This window comes from Eschrichtius robustus, chromosome 5 (assembly GCF_028021215.1).
Source record: "Eschrichtius robustus isolate mEscRob2 chromosome 5, mEscRob2.pri, whole genome shotgun sequence".
Lineage (NCBI taxonomy): Eukaryota > Metazoa > Chordata > Mammalia > Artiodactyla > Eschrichtiidae > Eschrichtius > Eschrichtius robustus.
In genome coordinates this window covers 6,652,689-6,670,167 of record NC_090828.1, presented here as the reverse complement: position 1 = coordinate 6,670,167, position 17,479 = coordinate 6,652,689, and the positions used below count along the sequence as shown (strand labels likewise).

The following is a 17,479-nucleotide window of genomic DNA, read 5'->3' as shown; positions in this document are numbered from 1 at the left end:
TGTTTTACAGCTGAGGAAAGTGAGGCAGAGAGAGGTCAAGTGTCTGCCCAAAGTTACCTAAGTGGCAGAGCCCGGACTTGGGGGACAGTCTGGGTTCACCGCCCACCTGTGGGGCCCGGGGGAGGCCTGGACTCTACTTCCAAGGTCCCCTCTGTCTTGTGGATGGGGCTGACATCACTGGGCCTTGCTGAGGTCCTGGGCCGAGGGGTCTAGAGACGCCGCTCCTGTGGTAGGTGAAGCTGGGGCTCATCAAGTCCCTGAAGCCTAGGCTGAACCTCCTCCTGCCCAACGACGGCCTGCGGGAGCAGGTGTACGACTACATCCCCCTGCTGCTGGCAGAGTACCAGGGCCGCCTGGAGGCACTCTTCATCACACAGGTGAGGGGCCGAGTGGGCAGCGGCCTGGGCTGGAGACTTGAGATATTTGGGGCTCCCAAGTGTCCCGGGTGGGGAGTGTCATCCGGGTGAGAGATAGAGCCATGGGGCCTGGCACCTGTAGGATTTCCAAGAAATGAACGCTGCCATTCCAGGTGGAAAGGATGAGATGCCAAAGGGTTTTGGAGGCCGCAGTGAGGTCATGGCCTTTGTGTCAGTTTCTTAGGGCTGCTGTAACAAAGAACCATGAGGTGAGTGGCTTAAAACAACAGAAATTTATTCTCTCATTGTTCTGGAGGCCAGAAGCCTGAAATCAAGGTGTTGGCAGGCTGTGCTCCTTCTGAAGGCTCTAGGGGAGAATCTTGCATCTTCCAGCTTCTGGCGGCCCCAGGCACTGCATCACTCCAACCTCCCCCTCCATCTTCACATGGCCATCTTCTCTGTGTCTCTCTGTGTCCTCTCCACTTCTCGTAAGGACACCAGTCATTGGATTTAAGGCCCACCCTAAATTCAGGATGATCTCATCTCGAGATCCTTAACTAGTTGCAAGTACCCTATTTCCAAGTGAGGTCACATTCTGAGGTTCTGGGTGGACACAAATTCTGGGGGGAACACCATTCGACCCCTGCCAGCCTTGAACTCCTGTGAGATGGAGCCTTTGCAAGGCTCTGAGTGGAGACGTGACCTGGGCTGATGTATACTGTGCAGGGGGTCACTCATCTACAGACGAGGCGAGGCTCTCGTCTTTGCTGTAAGAGCTGGGAGCAGAAATGAATGGGACGGATTTGGGGAGCCATGTGTAGGTCATTCGGTCTAAAGATGGGCTTCACCTCCCAGTGACTAGGAGAGAAAGGGGAAGAAGGCCTTGAATGTCACGCTTGGTGGCCCTAGTGCAGCCCTGCCCAAGCTTTACCGTGCACGGGAATCACACCGGGGGCTGGTTGAAACAGAGTTGGATTCAGAGGTCTGGGCAGGTCTGAGAGGTGGCATTTCTAACTAGCTCCCAGAGGAAGCTGATACATCCGGTGGACGGAAAACACAGAGTAGCAAAGGTCTGGAGTTTGACCCTGAGTCGGTAGAAGGTCACGTGCCACCACTTCCCACCTTTTGCAGGTCTTGAGGCAGGTCCTGGAAATGTCAGTGACCACTAACACCCCTGTCCCGCAAATGCAGCTGCACACCATCTTCACGGAACTGCACGTCCAGGTGAGGCTGGCAGGCTGTGCTGGGCGTGGCCTTCTCAGGGTGGGCCCATGGGAAGGGAGCTGCGGCAGGTGGCGTGGCCCACCAGGGCGAAGGGTGAGATGGTGGTGGGGCCCCCGTCCCGCTCACGTGTCTCCTACATCCCGCTGGGGGCGAGGCTGTGGTGCTCCTGCAGCTGCGTCCCCTGTCCGGCTGAGATCTCACCCACCCTCCCTGCGTGACCCCGCCCTAGGTGTGCTCCAAGGCCCCCGACCAGCAGCAGTACAGCAGCCAGAACCTGACGGAGGTCGTGCACTGCTTCACAGCCCTTGGTGAGGCTCCCTCAGGTCCGCTGTGAGCCCACGGGAGTCCCGGCCCCTCTGAGCACTGGGCCTGGGGCTGCCTCGTCCCGCTGCTCTGGCTCAGGGGGCACGACTAAAGCGGTCCTTCCGCCTGCAGCCCGCTCCTAACCCAAGGAGCTGATGAAGTTCTTCCTCAGCCAGATGGAGAAGAGCAAGGAGGCCCTCCGCGTGGGGACCCTGACCCTGATTAGTGCAGTGGTGAGCGCACATGGTGAGCGAGGGCAGGAAGCGGGACGGGGGTTGGGGCGACGGGTCTCAGCCACATCTGCACCTCCTTCGTTTCCTCTTTTATGGACACTACTGGGTGGGCCAAGAAATCACAGCTCCGGGTTGCTTCACGTTTTCTATCCTTGAACATAGCCCACCCTCCACACCCTCACCCCTTTCCTTAAATCCCGAATCCCAGCTTCCACCTGAGTCTGAATTTCAGACTGTTTACCTGAATCCCCCAAAGCTAAATCAAAGGCTAAATATAAAGCCTAGTTACACCACGTAGACATAGCCCTAAAGCTCTGTTGACCCAGTGCTGAACCTTAGTCTGAACCCCTGATTCTAAATCCCTAAGCCCAAATCCTAAACCTGGCCTTGATAAAGGGGAATACTGTCCCCAACAGCACCAGCTCAGAGAGCACCTTTGCGTGAATTTGAACAAGGTGCCCCCTACTGGCAGCATGTGGTCTTGCATGACTCGAGAAGAGCATGGGTGGCTTCAGTTCAGTCCTTCAGCTGGGTGCCCTTGCACAGTGCGCGAACTGGGCAACTGTACGTGAATGGCCTTCTGCTGCCAGTAAGCCCCTTTCTTAAAGAAATGCAAATTTAAGCAACAGTGAGACCCTTTTTACCCATCTGATGGGCAGAGATGATAAAGATAATGACTAGTGTTGGCCTGGCCATTTTTCTGTAAAAGCCCAGATAACAAAAGTATTTTCAGCTTTGCAGGCCACATGGTCTGTGACAATTATGCAACTCTGCATTGTAGAGCAAAAGCATGGTCTGTATAGACTGCAGAGAGTGGTGGTGTTCCAATAAAACTTTATCCACAAAAACAGGCTTTGGGCCGGATTTAGCCTTAGGGCTGTACTTTGCTAATCCCTGGTCTAGAATACAAGAAACCAGGCTTCTGTACTTCACTGATGGGGTTGTAAATTGATTAAACCTTTCTGGGTTCTCAATTGGATAGGGCCCAAGACTTGGGCTCAAAAATCTAACATTTTGTCAATTGTCTGAAGGAAATAATTGCCCAAAAGCAACGGGATAAAGATGTTCATTATAACATTGGACATAAAAGCCAAACATTAAAAACAACCTACATGTTCTTCTATAAGGAATTGGTGGAATTAATGATAGTATAGCAACATATGGAATCTTATACAATCTATACTTTCTCATGGAAAAGCTGCCCTTTATATATTAAGTATAACAATACAGTATGGGTCAGAATATATAGCATGACCTCGGTTATGTGAAAGAAGTCTAGGTGTTTATGCATAAATGAGTTTAGGAGGATACACCCAAACTGTTAAGGGTGGGTATCTTTTATTTTGATTTTACAATGAACAAATACTATTTTTATAATCAGAAAAAAGTTTTCCATTTTGGAGATAAAAACTTTAAATTGTAACATTCTCCCTTTCTTTTTTTCTCTTTTATAATTTTTATCGGGATGTAGTTGATTTACAATGTTGTGTTAGTTTCAGGTGTACAGCAAAATGAATCTGTTATATGTATACATATATCCACTCTTTTTTAGATTCTTTGGTGCCTGAATACCTGCCACCTTCTACCCCAACCTCATTTCCTCTTTTTCCTCCAGCAGCATTGACTTCTAGTAATGCCTAGCCTTGAGCGCAGCCTGACTCTAATTCCGTCCATACCAACCTCTCCAGAACCTTCTCCTGCTCTTTCTCACCTCCCTTACTCTTCCTCCTTCCATCGGGTGTGCGGTCATCAGCCCTACATCCAGCAAACACACAGCCCTCTTGTGCACCAGACCCGGTGTTAACTCATTACTGCTCACAGCGGCCCTGTGAGGGAGGTGCTCTTAGTATCCACCTTTTACAGGTGAGGAAACTGAGGCACAGAGGGGCTAAGTAATTCACCTGAGGTCACACAGCTGGAATGCGGTGAAGCCGGAGTTTGAGTGCAGGCAGCCTGGCACCGGAGCCCAGGCTCTCCATAGCTGGGCTTTGCAGCCTCCATGTGCCTGCTGTGTGTCCAGCACCGTGTGTCCAGCTGAGGGGACTAAAGAGCTCTTGGGGGAGACCCCGCCCTGCCCTCAAGGAGGGTCCACTAGGTTCCAAAGAGACACACAGAGCAGAGGCTGAGGGAGTGAGGCATGAAAACAACGTCCCCCTGGGCTGGGGTGGGGAGAGTGTTGAGAGCACCGGGAAGTGGCCAGGGTGACTTCTGAGGGAAGTGCCCCTGAGCTCGGGGGGATGAGTCGGAGGCTCTCAGGAGGGTGACATGGACCCCGAGCCCTGGCTCCCGTGGAGGGTGGCGGGCAAGGCCTCGCCGCTTCTGGCAACTCCTCAGAGCCTGGCCCTAAGGCCAGCGGACCTCCAGGTGAGTTTTCTTCTTTCAGAGCCCAGAATGAATATCAGGACCATCCACCTGGCCATCCGGGTGGTCAAGGACACACTCTCCGACACCCGGCCCAAGGTAACGGGGCAGAGCCCCAGAAAGGGGTGCAGGTCGGGGCCTTTGCTGGGCAAGCGGAGGGAAGTTGGTGGCGAGTGGGGTGTTCTTCTATTAGCTGCCGCCTGCCTTCCCCTCCAGCTCTGTGGGTGGAGCCCTGGCTGCCTCCTCTAGTAAGGCCCTTGGATGGAAAACCTACCTTCCCAGCCAGCCCTGAGTACGGCTGGGAGTGAGTGAGGCCCATCAGAGCTGTGGTCCCACTCCTGAGACCCCTCCCTATCACCAGGGACCTGGAGTTTTCCAGCCAAGGGTCTCAGACACCACCCTGGACAGAGGAGAGGCCGAGCAAACCCAGCATCAGCTTGAGCTGCTTGGCTGGCTAGGGTCTTTACCACATTTGAAAAAAGCAACTTGTCAAATAAAGGCTAAAAACCACAGGCCCGGCTCCATTGCAGCCATGGCCCCCTGGCGTCTAGCTTTGCTTCTGAATAGAGACCCTGAGGGCTGCTGTGGAGTCATTCTGTCCCAGGGAGGGGAGATCCAGGCTGGCGAGGGTCTGCACAAATGGGGACGGGAACAGGGCTGGAGACGTAGGCGGAGCTGCCTTCAATACCTGGAGGATGTCAGGGGGAGAGGGAATAGGCTGCTTCTGTGTCACCGCCACATATGAGCCCCAGGAGAAGAGTCAGCTTGTCCTCACCGGGGCTGCCCGAGGCTGGAGGCGCCTACGGAGAAGGGAGCGCGCTCGTGTCTCTGAAGGGCTCAGATGAGGCTCCTGGGCGTGTGAGCTGCCGAGTGGCACCCCCGGATGAGACGGGGTGGTGGACAGAGCGGGCAGTAGCCAGGTGGCCCCTGAGGCCCCTTCCAGACCAGAGCACCCTCAGTTCCTGGCTGTCTCATGTCACAGGATTGGGTGTTGGATCCCCAGCCTCTAACCCCCAGCGTGTCCGTGCCCTGTCCCCTCAGGTGAGGATGGCTATTCTCTGTATCATCGGTCAGTTGGCCCTGTCCGGCTTCCAGGACAGGATCAGAGGCTGGGGCCTGAAGTACGTGTCTGTGCAGCTGACCTTGTCCACCTACAAGCTGGTGAGTGGCCCTGCCATGCAGATGGTGGAGCAACTGGACTCTGGAAATGGTTTCCACAGCGTTGAGGAAAGTGTGCTGCTCAGTGTACCGGGGTTTGAACCTGCATGTGTGTACCTTCATGACGCAAGGACACAGACACACACAGTAAGCCGCAGGAGTCTAGAGAATACTGAAACGTGTGCACAGCTCTGGGTTTCCCAGAGACTCAGCATCTGGGCATCAAGCCTCGTGGGGGGGTGAGGAAACCGCAGCCAAGACCACAACAAGCCCCTGCCAGCCCACAAGCAGGGACCCCTCGATTCTGTCTTCCAGGCACATCGCCGGGAGAGCTTTTATCAGAGGAACTTGGAGGAGGAGATGGTCCACAAGGTCACCATGGACACCGTGAGGATCATAACCTCTTCTGTCAGTGCGATGACCAAGGTGAGTTGGCCCACTGGGCTGGCATGCCGGAACTGGTAGCTCATGTCTGCAGTGCTCCGGGCTGGGGGGAATAGCACAGGCCCAGAGTTCTGCACTGTTGCTTCTCCCATTCCCACTACCTGGGATGACTGGGGGGCCCTGAGCTTTCAATTACCTGAGCTCTTGTCTTTCAAGATCCAGGTGCTTGATGGGAACAGGGCAGTGCCTGGCACACAGAAAGCCTAATAAGTATCAGTTGACTTAGTGCTTGAAATGTGTCCATTACCTTGAAGTCCCTTCAGTCGAGGTGTGTGTGTGTGTGTGCACGTGCATGCATGTGTGTACGTGTATGTGTAAACAAGTGATTTTAGTGGTTTAACTCCAGACATTCAGTGAGTTCCTATTATGTGAAAGACACCAGGGCATACACTGGAAAGGCTCAGTATGACCCCCAAGTTGTTCACAGGCTTTAGGGGAAACAAACGTGCCGACTTTTAATTGCAATACAATGTGACATAGCAATAAGATAGAAAAATTTACCACGACAGCATACGGAGGGGATCATTGTCCGCAAAATGAATCTGTTATACGTATACATATATCCACTCTTTTTTAGGCCATGGCCTCGATGCTCCCCATCCAGGGGCAGCTTATCTTAATTATAGAAATAATAGTAATAGTAATAATAAGGCTACAATCCATTGAGCACCTACATATAGCAGGTATTGTACTAGGTGCGTAATATGTAGAATCTCATTTAATTATCCCAACAACCCTGTGAGGTGAGGTCTATTATTATTACCCTGCTTTTGTAGATGAGGAAACTGAAGCTCAGAGGGCCTCATTAAGTGGCTCAAGGATTCCAAGCTGGCAAACAGTGGAGCCAGGATTAAAGTGCTCTTTCTAGCTCATCATGCTGCCTCCCTGGGGGAGCCCAGGAGCTGGGGATTCTCGTCCCGGTGGCTAGGACAGGTCAAGCAACTTCACTTGTAGTCATTAGCACAGGCGCTCACCCCTGACTCCTAGGGGTGGGAGTGGGGCTAAGGGGGGCCAGGGTCACTGGGGGTGTTCAGTGATCATCTGAGGAGAGGGGAGATGGCAGGGTGAAGTTGGAGGACTAGAGACACAGCTCTAAGCATCTGTAGAGAAACAGAACCAGTAGGAGATATATATCAATATATCATTTGCTTTATTTCAAGGAATTGGTTTATGCATTTGTGAGGGCTGGCAAGTCTGAAATTTAGGGGGGCAGGCCAGCAGGCTGGAGGCTCATGCAGTAGCAGAGGCTGCAGTCTTGAGGCAAACTGTCTTCTTCTTCAGGGAAACCTGTGTTTTGCTCTCAACTGATTGGATGAAGTCTACTCATGTTATCCAGACTAACCTCCTTTATGGATTATGCACTTTCATCAGATTTACAAAATGCCTTTACAGCCACACCTAGATTAGTGTTTGAATACCTGGGTACCTTCACTTGCCAAGTTGACACATAAAAACTGACCATCACAGTAGGCAAGCATGGTTGGGTTGTCTGCCCAGTGTGCACCTCTAGAGGGTTTGGCGTTAGGGGGAGGGTGCTGGTCAAAGAGGATATGATGGGTGTGGGGTTGGAGTGAGGCCAGCAGGCATGGGGGTTGGGTGCCCAGGACTCGCTGACCCCCTCGGCCACGGCAGGTGGGTGTCGCTTAGACGGCCCTGGCAGGGACCGGAGTTGGCAGCAGAGCTGGGCAGGGCTGAGGCGGTCAGCTGGTCAGAGTGCGGTTCTGGAGAAGCGATGGTGAGGCCACACTGCAGGGGGAGCCCGCCCCGTCTCCTCACAGGGCCGTGGGAGGCCCGGGCTGATCCTGCCCCCCGTACCCGCCCCCCAGGAGTTTTGGGTGAGGCTCCTGTGCTACATCATGGAGACGGATCACACCGAGGCCAGACCCCCATCTGCCTCAGTCTCACGAGCCTGGCAGGACGCCAGCTCCACGCCGGGGACGGGGAAGCCAACGCGACCAGCAAGGGCAGGCACGGTGGGCAGCACCCCTGGGCCGGCTGCTGCGGGTGGGCACGTGGGGCCGGAGCCCACACAGCCAGGCCCAAGGCCATATCTGAGGAGGTTAAAAGCGTACAGATTTCCTCCGGCAGTCCACTCCTCGCGTCCCCATCCCCTGGCCCGTGCCCCCGGCCCAGACCCCGCCTGCAGGGCTCCTGGCTCCGGCTTTCTCCAGGTGTGAGCTCTCTGGGACCCTGGGAGCAGGTCCCATCCCAGTCCTCTGAGACCACCCCCATCAGGGGCCCCCCCGGTTGGAGCACCGTTAACACCAGGCTCACGAGAAAGTGGCTAGGCTGACCTCCGTACGGGTGACACCGTTGTCCCAGGGGGGTTGCTCCCGCGGACCCGGGGCCTTGTGGACGGGCGTGGCCGGCGACCGCAGGTGGCTGGGAGCCTTATAGGACACGGCAGTGGCGAAGGGCGGAGACTGCTCTGAGCGGCCAGCTAGGACAACCCCTGAGGTCTTCCTCATGCCCTCACCCCAGCTGGGCTGGGGCCTCTCCGGGCATCACCTCCCTCCCCTTTGCGACTTCTCAGCCGGCCTGGCCCTCCCTTGCCCACTGGTCCGAGTGCTGTGAGCTTGCTTCTCACGGGCTCGTTACCTCGCAGAGCCTGAAGAGGAAGGTGAAGTGAGGGGGGTGGGTGTCTAGTTACTGTTGGCTCGACAAGGCCAAGGTTCACAGTAGGAGACAAACACTCTCACGGCCGGTCCTTGTGTCTACTACAAAGTGGGCTGTCTTGAAAACAGTATCTTCTAAGCCCCAGCCTGCAGCACTAGGCTTCTTCTTCCCAAGATAGCCAGTTACAGTGACGTCCTTTATGGAGAATCCCCCATCCTGACGCATCCTCCATTCAGGGGGCAATGCGATGCTGTGGGGAAGCGCTTGGCAGGGTAAAGCAGCCCTAGGGGCACGGGAGCAGGGCAGCTTCAGCGGGGGTCGCATCTTCTCCTCCTCAGTGGATCTGCCTGTGCCGCAGAAACTGCTGGCCCGTCTCCTGGTGAGTGGCGCACGTGAGCTGTGCCCTGGCTTGGCCACAGCTGTGTCCTGTGCTGCCTCTCCCTTGAGCTCCTAATTCTTACGGCCTCCAGGGAGAGGAGGGAGGTGGACACTTGGCAGGACAGAGCTTTCCAGGTCCCTGTTGTCCCTCTGGCGTACATGTGGCAGGGACAGTATGCTCCCAGATTTCTCTGCTTGGCCTTTGAATGGCCCCAAAGCATCCGCAGGACACTGTCGATAGCCTGCCCATCCCCAGGGTCAGCTCAGTCCTGCACCCGTGCCTCCTCCTCCTTGTATTGACTCTGGACACTGATCCATGCTCCATGGAAGCTGGGGTGGGGGGGGAGCCCATGGTCTTGCCCCTCATCTCCTTTCCTGCCTGCAGCATCCTCTGCGGGGATACTCTGATCCTGGAGATCTTCAGAGCTCTGCTTGAAAACCCCCCATCCCGTCCAACTCTCCCTTTATGAGCACAGACCATGAGGCCCCAGGTTGGGGAGTAAGGGGCCTGGGGCTGTCCAGCCCGGGCGGGGCCCCACTGGAGTCTCGGTGCCCTCCAGGTGCTGATGCCGTCCCCCTACAAGGGGGAGGGACGCGGGATCGCCATGCTCAACCTTCTGAGGACCCTGAGCCAGAGCATCGCCCCCTCCATGGCCGACACGTGGGAGCTGGAGATCCCCCTGCTGGTCAAGTACCTGGAAGGTGAGGTGCCTGGGGTGCACGCCCGAGTCAGCCCCCTCAGTGTACATGCCGGGTACTAATCATGTGGCCTGAGCAACAGGACCCCGGGCTCCAGGTGGCTGGCCCTGCCTCTTTTGGTCCTTGGGAAGGTGGGGAGGGAAATGCGGCATGTGGTGAGGACCCCAGTCGCCGGGCTGACTAGGTGGCCCCAGGGGGGAGCGGCAGGAGAGGCGAGCATGCGTGGCCCTTCTTTCTGCAGAACACACTGAGTTTACGTGGAACCAGGAGACATGGGAGGACAAGTTGATCCCGGTAGAGGTGATCCCACCTGCTGAGGCTGGGGTGGGGAGATGGTGGTGGTGGGAGTCTCTGTGGGGTTGGCCTGTGGGGAGTTTAGGAGCCTCTAAGGGACACAGTCTCCTTCTATCAGAAGACTGGGGGAGTACAGGTGTGTCCACAGCAGATGAGCCACCCTGGGGAACCAAGAGCCCAGCGAAGCAGCGCAGGGTGACACCCTGCCCGCCAGTCCCCAAGCCCACAGGACACTGGCGCTGGATCAGGGCCGTGTGGGTCCAGAGACTGGGGAAGAGGGCTAGAGAGGGTGAGTCACAACTCAAGGTCACACAGCCCTCCTGGAGCACTGCCCACCAATGTCTTCTGCCTCCCCAGTTTCTGAGAAACTCCCTCAGGAGGACTTGGGGTTCCAACTGGAGCCTGCATCTGAGCAAAGAGCTGAACAACCAGATCGAGAGCTTTGACAGCCCCTCCCTAGAGAAGGTTGGTTCCCAGAGGCAGGGAAGTTCAGACAGGGAGGGGACTCCAGGGACAGTAAAGCTGGAGAGGGTCACGTTGGGTGTGAGACCAGCTGTATCTGTGGCTGTCTACAGGGTCCTGGGAGGAGAGATGGCTGGCTGGTCTAGATCAGTGGCTTTTAGTGTTTTGTTCTGTTTTGTTTTTGCTTAAGAACCTGCTTTGTTGGAGCTGGCAATCTCTCCTCCAGCCACCAGCTTCCCCATTCTTCTCACCTCACTTCCCGCCTGAAGTGTTGTCGTAGCAGGGGCAACAGGCAAGGAGTGAGATGTCTGAACGAGTTTTGGTAAATAGTGAGAAGGATGAGGATGACACTGAACCACAGAAGGCCAGAGGGGGAAGAAGATAAGGCCTAGAGGCGGAACAAAAATGTGGGCAAGCTGGGGTTTGGAGCTGGACCCCCAACTTTGGTAGAGGGGGGTAGAGGAGCAGGACACCTTCTATCAAACCCTGCTGCACGCCCATCCCCATCCCCACCCCCACCCTGCAGATTAGTTTCTCACCCCTGACGCATCCAGCTACTGGCTCATGACCACCACATGTGTATATTTCATTGTAAAAGAGTCTTTACAAAACTATAGACATTGTTGAAAATCAGAGAAGGTCTCAATCAATGGAAAGCATTTCATGTTCATGGATTGGAAGACAATATCTTTAAGATGGTGACACTCCCCAATTTATCTACAGATTCAACATGACCCCTACCATAATCCCAGCTGGCCTGTACCCACCAGAGATTGACAAGATGATCCTAAAATTCATAGGGAAATATAAGGGGCCCAGAATAGCCAACACAGTTATGATTTAAAAAGAACAAAGTTGGAGGTCTCAGGTTTTGCAATTTCAAGACTTCTTACATAATTACAGTAAACCAGACAGTGTGATACTGGCATTAGGATAGATAATAGATTGATGGAATAGAATTGAGGGTCTGGAAATAAATCACACATTTACTGTCAGCTAATTTTTAACAAGAGTGCCAAGACAATTGAGTGGGGGAAAGAATAGTCTTTTTAACAAATGATGCTGGGAAAACTGCATAGCCACTTACAAATGAATGAAGTTGGACCTGTTCCTCATACCGTACACAAAAATTAACTCAAAATGAATCATAGACCTAAATATAAAAGCTAAAACTATAAAACTCTTAGAATAAAACATAAACATAAATTTTCATGACCTTGGCTTGAGCAAACCATTCTGAGAAATGACACCAAAAGCACAAGTGATGAAAGAAAAAATAGATAAATTGGACATCATAAAACTAAAAACTCATGCTGAAAATGGCACCATCAAGAAAGTGAAAAGACAACCCACAGAATGAGAAAATATTTGCAAATCTAGTCCCTGATAAGGGATTTGTACCTAGAATATATAAAGAAGGCTTATAACTCAATAATAAAATGATAAATAAGCCAATTTAAAAATGGGAGAAGGATCTGAATAGACATTTCTTCAAAAAAGATACACAAATGGCAAGTAATCACATGAAAAAATATTCAAGATCATTACCATTAGGGAAATGCAAATCAAAACCACATCAAGTTATTACTCTACACCCACAAGGATGGCTATAATCAAAAAGACAGGTAATAGCAAATGTTGGCAAGAATATGGAGAAATTGGAACCCTTATATATTGCTGGTGTGAATACAAAATGGTGCAGTGTTTTCGAAAAACAGTGTGGCATTTCCTTGAAATGTTAAATATAGAGTTACAATATGACCTAGCAATTCCACTCTTTAATTATATAGGCCTAGGAGAAATGAAAGCATATGTCCACACAGGAACTTGTACATAAATGTTCAGAGTGGCATTATTCATATAGTCAAAAAGTGGAAAAAACTCAAATGTTCATCAGTGGATAAACAAGATGTGGTATATCCATACAATGGAGTATTATTCAGCCGTAAAAAGGAATGAAGTACTAATATATGGTACAAAAAGGATGGCCCTTGAAAACACTGTGCTAAATGAAAGAAGCCAGATGCAAAGGAGCACAAAGGACCACACAGTATATGATTCTACTTATTTGAAATATCCAGAATAGGCAAATCTAATGAGACAGAAAGTAGATGAGTGGTTGCCGGGGACTAGGGAGATGTGGGGTGGCTGCCAGTGGGTACAGTGTTTCTTTTTTGGGTGATGAAGGTATTCTAACCTTGACTGTGAGGTAATCTGGAGGAATGGGTAGTGAACTCCCCATGGCAGTGACCCTGGAGGGCAGAGCAGGAGGCCTGAAGCTCCCTTTCTCCCTCTGTCTCGCCAGGGCTTTCTGTACCGGGCCTTGGGCTTCACCTTGGCCCCGGGTCTGGAGGCTGACAAGGTAGAGGTGCTACTGCTGGAGCTGCTGGACAAGACGGACTACAGCAACGACTTCGACCGGGAGGTGAGGGCGCCCGCAGTCCCCTCTGGACCTTCGGCGGACATGGTGTGCGCACGTGTGCACGGGTGTGTGTGTGCGTGCACGTGTGTTCACCTGTGTGTGTGTGTATGGGGGGTCCTCCCCGGCCCCCTGGCCCGCCACCCTCACCCCGCCCGGCTGGGTCTCCCTGCAGGGTGTGATTCTGTGCTTTGGCCTGTGTGCCCGGGGCCAGGTGAAGGCGGTGCTGAACGTGCTTCACGACTCTGAGGACAGGATCCAGGAGTCAGAGCAGTCCTGGCAGATGGGCGCTGGGCGGGTAAGTCACCCTTGCTCCATAATCAGGTCTCTGGAGGCCTCTTGGAGCAGTGTTCTCAGCCCCCAACCAAGGCTCTTACTAGATCTCAGTAAGAAATTCCCCTCTGTGTCTCCTTCACCAAAGTGAAGCGGGGAGTTGGACCCAGGCAGCCAGTGGCCAGCCTCTGGAGGCTGCCCCTCCCAGCCACAGGGCACAGTGCCCTGGGCTGGCTGAGCCCCCACTGGGCAACCTCCTGGAGTCAGCGATGCCTCCAAGGTTTTGGCCTTGACCCTGGACCCTTGCCCTGGGGGTCTGGTAGTTTGGAAGGAGAGAATTGGGAGTGTCCAGGCTTCTTCTTCGGCTTCTCCACAAAGTGGGACCTGAGGCCTGGATTTCTTTTTCTTTTTTTTAAGAAACTGCTTTCTTTTTTTTTTTTTTTTTTTAATTATTAGCACCTTTAATTATTATTTATTTATTTATTTATTTTTTGGCTGTGTTGGGTCTTCGTTTCTGTGCGAGGGCTTCCTCTAGCTGCGGCAAGCGGGGGCCACTCCTCATCGTGGTGCGCGGGCCTCTCATTACTGTGGCCTCTCTTGTTGCGGAGCACAGGCTCCAGATGCGCAGGCTCAGTAGTTGTGGCTCACGGGCCTAGTTGCTCTGCAACTAGGTGGCATGTGGGATCTTCCCAGACTAGGGCTCGAACCCGTGTCCCCTGCATTAGCAGGCAGATTCTCAACCACTGCACCACCAGGGAAGCCCTGGATTACTTCTACTAAAGGCCTGGAGAGCATGGGCAACCCTTCCCCTCCTTCCACGGTGGGTTGGGTGGCCTCTAGCACCTCCTCCCAGGAGAGCACGGCTGAGGCTCTCTGTTCCCACTGGATCCCCAGCAACACAGGAACCCCTGGCCCAGAGTAGACGCTTGTCAGGTGAAGGTGTGAAGGAGGACACAGCAGCCTCTGTTTAGGGGTTCCACACAAACCCCCTGCTAATGGGCGGTCATGGCCCTGGTCTGACTTGCTCATTACTGTACAGCCAGGACGTAGCATATAGTAGGTGCTCAATAAAGATGTGTTGAATGAATGAATAAATGAGTGAGCATTTCAGGCACCCAGGAAAAAACTGAAGGAACAGACCCTTCCCCCCTCCCCCCCCAAACACACTTGTTCTTCCCCTTCTCGTTGGCCTCATAGAAGGACCATCCCTGGAGGCGGGAGACAGTGAAGGGTGCCCTCATGGTGATGTACAGCTGCGTGGCCTCATACTGCCACCCGCAGATGCTCCTCACCCACGTGGACAACCCCATCACTGCTAAGATCATTCACCACTACTCCAGCAGCTGCCAGGTAACCCCCGGACGCCATGGACCCACAGTGCCCAGGGGATGCCCTCTTTGAGCCAGGCTGGCGGAGAGTCGCTCTGCATCGTTACCTGGGCACTGCCAGCCCCACCCAGGAGAGAGCCAGGAGTCCTACCTGACACCCGGCATTTGGGAAGCCCATTGCCCCAATCTATGCTATTCTCTGCTGCAGTGGGAGGGGGGAGCAGCCCTCCCCCGAGCACTGGGTGGGATGCTTGTGGGTGCCTGAAGTCACAGGACAAGCCCCTCACTCTTCCCAGCCCCTCGCACTCCCTCCCTCACCTCTGCCCTCCACCCTGACACCTGACCCAAGCCCTTTCATAAGGGACAAGAATGGGCTTGTCTTCAGAGATGCAAAGGGACTGGCTACTTTCTTGGAAAGGCAAGGAGGAGAAAACACAGAGAATAAAGGAGAAATGACTTTATCATTATTGTTTTGAAAACTGTGGTAAAGAACACATCACGTGAAATTTGCCATCATAACCATTTTTAAGCTTGCAGTTCATTGGTGTTAGGCATATTCAAACTGTTGTGCAACTATCACCACCATCCATCTCCAGAACTCTTCGTCTTCCTAAACTGAAACTCTGTCCCCCTGACACGAGCTCCCCGTTCCGCCTCCCCAGCCCCCGCCCCCGCCCCCGCCCTTCTGCTTCCTGCCTCTATAAATTTGACACCCCAGGCATCTCGTATAACTGGAATCACAGTGTTCATCCTTTTGTGACTGGCTAATTTCATTTAACATAATGTCCTCAGGGTTCATTCCTGCCTTAAAAGCAAAAACGATTTGATGTCCATAACTTATTCTGCCTCTGTGGTGACCCACAGGGCTCAGAGCCCCTGGTCAGTGAAGGTGTCCCCTGACCGGCCTTGCTGTCCTCGGGCACAGCGTGGAGGGCTTCGGGGAGGCAGCACCTTCTGGGGGGCACTGGAGGGCTATGCCCTGTCCGGCACCTGGCCCACGTCCCCGCCAGGTGGCTGAAAGACAGAATGGGGCTAGCCATCTCTCAGAGCGCTCCTGACACCGCCTCTTCTTTGGCGTGGGGAAGGAGCGTCCTAGGCGGCCGCAGGGTCCGGGAGCGCACGCTGGGGCTTGGGGTCTTCGGGGCTCCCTCACAGCCTGCTCCTCCCTGCCCCTTGTCATGGTCTGGGCACAGGACATCTGCCTCAAAATGGCCTTCATGAAGAGTGTGGTGCAGGTCACCGACGCTGTCAAGAACATCAAGGACCTGGAGGACTTCCAATTTGCCCCAAAGGCGACCCTTACTGGCATTATCATGGTAAGCTGGGTCGGGGGGCGGGGGGGGGGGCTTCCTCCATCCTGGGCGGTTTGGGGGGTCTCACTCTGCCGACCGGCTCCCCCCTGGTCAGAGGTCCTGAGAGCATCGGAGGCACACGGCGGCAGGCAGGGGTCTCTGAAGCCCCTCCTGTCTCAGTTCTGCTTTGATCCAACTGAAGGAGTTCTGGGTATGACATTCGTATGTCCGATAAAGGGTTTCATGGCCAGGAAACATTCCGGAAGCCAGAGCTGAAGACCCTTCCCGTCTTGGGCCCTGATTTGCCCCCGAGGTGGCTGGTTCAGGGCTGGGAGACAGAGGCCCACGGGCTCAGCCCTGAGGTTTCTCCATAGGCGGGACCAGGAGACAGGGCTGTGCTGTAAGCAGGACAAAGCTATTTTTGCACAGAACTTTGTTAAGATCTAGAAAGTGTCAACTGTCCAAAGGCAAGAGGAGGTGACAGGGGCCGAGGAGGCTGTGGGGCGACCAGTATCCCTCTTCCCCAGGCCTCCCCACTCCCTTGCATGTCTTGGCCCCTGGAAACCGCTCCAGCTGCGTTGGAAGCAGCCTGGATGGAAGAGAGATGTGGGTAGAACAGGAGGCGCTGAGAAGGAAACAAACATTCATTAGGCTCCTGCTCGGGGCTGAGAGCTACACGCGCGTGTAATTTCACGCCAGTCTGGCCCAGCCCTGTGAACCAGGCCCCCAAGTCTTCATTTTGTACATCAGGGCTCAGGAGGGGGAAGTGATCTGCCCAAGGCATCAGTAAATGCCAGACCTGAGTGAGAAGCATCGGCACATCTTTGCCCGACTCCTTCCACGAGACTTTGCTGCCTCCCCTAAAATGTCAAAGACCAACTGATGGTAACAAGAATGGAGGCGGTATGGGGTGTTAGAGCCCGTCATACAATGTCAGGTCCTCCTGGCTCTAACCCTGGGAGTGCAGCTGCCATCGTGGTCACTGTGGGCCCAAGCCACTCTCTTGCCCATCCTGAGACTCTGGGTGGCTTGACGGCTCACTGCCCTACTGTCTGGGCAGGCGATCATCAAGGCAGAACCAACTGACAGCCTGGTTTCTCCAGTGCGGACCATGCCCATGGATGCCCTCTCGTACTTGAGGTGAGCTGGGCCCCTAACCAGGCCCCAAGCACCTCTCTGGGGTGGAGGTAAAATCTGAGACAACCCCTCAGTGCTTTTTTGGGGAGGTTGCACCTCCTTTGCCCTCCCTTGCCTTCGTAGCTGGAGTCTTGGGTGGCAGCTCCTGGGACAGTGGGTCTTCCTAGGAGATGGGGGTCTGCTTCCACCTGCTCTTTTTTTTTTAATAATTCTCAGCAATATTTCAAGTTGGGCCCTTCTCCTTGGATTGGGAGGTGAATGGCAGGTGGGTGGGTTGTTCTTTGGTCCATCAGGGGATGTTTTGAGCTAGAAATCACACAGTGACACAGACTAGCACAGCCAGGAGATGGCATCCTTCAAGTCGGGTTGGGCTCAGTCAAGAAGTCTGTTTATTGATACGGTATGGATACAGTTAATACAGAGTAATAGAATGCCTGATGGTTGCCTTCCTGGAATTGCCCATCCACTGGTGGGGCAGGGGGAGTGGGAAGAAGTTAGGCGT

General features: G+C 54.0%; 1 protein-coding gene across 1 annotated transcript in view; it reads left to right on the top strand.

Moving 5' to 3' along the window:
• Nucleotides 1-17,479, top strand: part of MROH2A (maestro heat like repeat family member 2A) — a 44,237-nt gene that overhangs the window by 9,030 nt on the left and 17,728 nt on the right. The window contains 18 exon segments of the mRNA XM_068543724.1: nucleotides 234-377; nucleotides 1,488-1,580; nucleotides 1,810-1,888; nucleotides 2,016-2,129; nucleotides 4,500-4,576; nucleotides 5,519-5,638; nucleotides 5,951-6,061; nucleotides 7,906-7,957; nucleotides 7,960-8,052; nucleotides 9,034-9,074; nucleotides 9,634-9,775; nucleotides 10,014-10,066; nucleotides 10,424-10,531; nucleotides 12,834-12,953; nucleotides 13,123-13,245; nucleotides 14,418-14,570; nucleotides 15,742-15,864; nucleotides 16,901-16,980. Coding sequence (XP_068399825.1) covers nucleotides 234-377; nucleotides 1,488-1,580; nucleotides 1,810-1,888; nucleotides 2,016-2,129; nucleotides 4,500-4,576; nucleotides 5,519-5,638; nucleotides 5,951-6,061; nucleotides 7,906-7,957; nucleotides 7,960-8,052; nucleotides 9,034-9,074; nucleotides 9,634-9,775; nucleotides 10,014-10,066; nucleotides 10,424-10,531; nucleotides 12,834-12,953; nucleotides 13,123-13,245; nucleotides 14,418-14,570; nucleotides 15,742-15,864; nucleotides 16,901-16,980 — 1,826 coding nt within the window.